At 44.0% G+C, this 2,897-nt stretch overlaps 2 protein-coding genes across 2 annotated transcripts in view; one reads left to right on the forward strand and one right to left on the reverse strand.

Moving 5' to 3' along the window:
- plcxd1.2 (phospholipase C, X domain containing 1, tandem duplicate 2) overlaps positions 1-1,297 on the forward strand; it is a gene marked incomplete at its 5' end in the record, with an annotated part of 9,039 nt that extends 7,742 nt beyond the window's left edge. The window contains 1 exon segment of the mRNA XM_014020230.1: positions 860-1,297. Coding sequence (XP_013875684.1) covers positions 860-1,131 — 272 coding nt within the window.
- The window catches only part of gtpbp6 (GTP binding protein 6 (putative)), a gene marked incomplete in the record, with an annotated part of 17,926 nt that continues 15,764 nt past the window's right edge, over positions 736-2,897 (reverse strand). The window contains 2 exon segments of the mRNA XM_014020227.1: positions 736-1,460; positions 1,532-1,684. Of these exon segments, the coding sequence (XP_013875681.1) occupies positions 1,334-1,460; positions 1,532-1,684 (280 nt within the window).

The raw sequence follows: 2,897 nt of genomic DNA on the forward strand, positions 1-2,897 counted from the left end.
GCGCTTCAAGAGCTGACCTGCGTCTGACCTCAAAGTGCACAAATGACCAACTTCAGCGTTGGCTGCGATTTTGAAGCTGAAATCGCGTTTGGTGTGAACGCAGCATAAGAAAGGTAGCACCTTCTCAGGATTTCATGATGATGCTCTGTGCAGGGTCTGTGGCAGCAGGACCAGGGGCACCCGGTCAGTCTTGAATGGGTTGTTCCGAACTGTAATTTCCCTATAAGATCAATAAAATATCATTCATTCATCCTGGTTTATGTTTAGTGGTTAGAGATCAGCTTTGCCCACCTCTGGTTCCTCTTGTTTAGTAAATGATTTGGCATTTAAGGTTTCTAAAAATAATTTCAAATTTTGATTTGTTTGACCACAAACTGACTGCTTTCAATGCAGAGTGCAAAGATTACCCCCATCAAAATTTGAGTTTCTTCCAGATTTTTGTAATCTACTGAGATTATAAACTGTAGATGATGGGATATTCAAATTGTTCCCTTTGTTTTTGTTGAGAAACATTATTCTGAAATTGTCGCACTAGATTCAGTTTTTCAGACTGATGAACTTCTTCCCAGTTTTACTTTTAGATTAACAAAGAACTTCTGCCTTCCTTACACCCAGTGGCCTTACTGCCATTTCCAAATAATCTCGTTACAAAACACTCCTCTAGCTGATTCTCATTCAAACCACATATTTCAGTTTTTGTTTTCATCTAAACTTTTTTGAGATGCTGCCCTTAAATTTAACATAACCATATTTTTATTAAAATGGTACTTTTCTTCCAGCATTTAATAAGTTTACTTTGTTAGGAGGTAGTGYGTTGTATCCTGTAACTGTGAAACATTGAGTGTTGTTGTGTCCACAGAGGGGTTCTTCATCACCGGTCTGAATCTCACCACCGACAGGACCTACATCYCCAAGAATCCCAAGGAGTCCCTGCGGACGCTGACCTACAGGAACTGGGAGTGTCTGAGGAGGTGGGTGGAGCAGCAGACACCCGGATCAGACCAGAAGAGCCTCAACATCATAGCGGGAGACTTCGTGGGTCCACTTCCTCTGAGTTCTTTAGTGATCCAACTGAACCACAAACTAAAGCTCAGGAGCTCCAGCCACAAGAAAAATCAGTTTTATTTATAATTATTTTCAGTGGAAAGTGATTCTACATTCACTTCCTGACGGATTTTAGGTTTTGTACCAACATTTAGCTGCACTCCTTGTATTTTACTAAAAACCGCTTTACTCTTTTACACATTTTGTACATTTAAGTCTTCATGTTCTGCTCAGTAAACAGTATTTTAAGGTCTTTGTGATGCAGATTTATTTGTCCCCGCACAAAGCCTCATCTGCCTTTGAACACTTTCCTGTAGCGACCGTGAGCCGCAGCACTGATGATYACCTTGACGACAGCTGTGCCTTCATCAGCGTTCACCTGCACATCCTGGACGGTGGCCTCTTTGTGCAGCCAGCTGTGAAGAATGACACGTTTACATCATGTGGTTAGGGTTATGCAGCAGTGGGGATGTATTTAGAACTTCACCTTAACTGAGGAGAGCTGAGGTCAATGTTCAGGTGTAAAATCTGTTTTCCTGTAGACTTCATGATCTCCTCTTCCACAGTTCTCTTCAGCTGGTCCAGGCCGCGCTGCTCCAGAGCTGATACGAGCAACGCGTCGGGCTCTGCAGACTGATAACTGGAAAACACAGGATGTATTAATTCATCTTGTTAAAGGTGATATTTCAACCATACTGATGTGAAAACATTATAAATAATATCTGTTCTAGATAACATTTTAAACTGACTCAGCTTGGAGAATAAAGTTTCATTCTGTCTGACAGCTGCTCGTTTCACAGCTAAGAACAAAGTGGATCGCTGTCGTCCCAAAACCACTTCTTCAACATGTCAAACTGTTTCACATTTATAATAAAAGCCTCTATGGCAACATCATTACATAAAACTAMACAGGTGCTGGTCATAAGAGTAGAATATCACAAAAAAGTTTYTTTATTTCAGTAATTCCATGCAAAAAGTGAAACACACTGTTTCCACAGGGGCTTTTCAGAGGAAGCTGACTGACTGATCGGGACTGTGCCAGTCCAGTCCACCCAAAGCCGAGTCATACCCAACAGAACAAACTTGAGCCTTGAGGGGCAGATCTTGAGCRTTGAGGGGCAGATCTRATCCACCCCTGGAACCCTGCTGCCACAAAGCTTTTTAACTACCTCAGTGACTTCAGCCCCAGTTTTGGATGGACCAATTCTGAAGTCCTCAGTTTCCTCCATAGAAGGTGGGATTGTGAAGGTTTGAMAAGTATTCTTTCACCTCCCAACGATGTGACTGGTTGAGGTCAACAGTACCTCACCTTCATTGAACACWGTGTTAGTGAAATGCTGCTTCCCTCGCRTTAGCCACCYGATGGTTTGCCAGAATCTCCTCAGAGCCGATAGGGAGTTTTTGTCCAAGGCCTCACCAAACTCCTCCCACATCTGAGTTTTTGTCTCAGCAATGGCCAGGGCTGTAACCCACTTGGCATGCCAATAGTCCTCAGCTACTGTACCTCCAGAGTCCTATTAGCCAACAAGGCCAGATAGGACTCCTRCTTCAGCTTGACAGTCCCCCTAACCCAAGGTGTCCACACACCAAGTTTGAGGATGGCCACCGTGAGAAGCACRAACAACTATCCGCCACAGATCAAGTCAGCCACTTCAAGAATTGAGGTCCAGGKACATGGCCCACTTGGACTCCATGTCCCCCGCCTTGGCTGGGATGTAGTTGAAGTTCTGTCAGAGGTGTGAGTTGAAGATCTTTCTGACAGGTTCTTCTAACTAGCCTGGCCCTTGCCTTCCTACGCAGCTCCGCTCAATTCTAGTTTCCCTTCACTGCTCCGTCTGGGACTCCTCCCATAG

This window comes from Austrofundulus limnaeus, unplaced genomic scaffold (assembly GCF_001266775.1).
Source record: "Austrofundulus limnaeus strain Quisiro unplaced genomic scaffold, Austrofundulus_limnaeus-1.0 Scaffold245, whole genome shotgun sequence".
Lineage (NCBI taxonomy): Eukaryota > Metazoa > Chordata > Actinopteri > Cyprinodontiformes > Rivulidae > Austrofundulus > Austrofundulus limnaeus.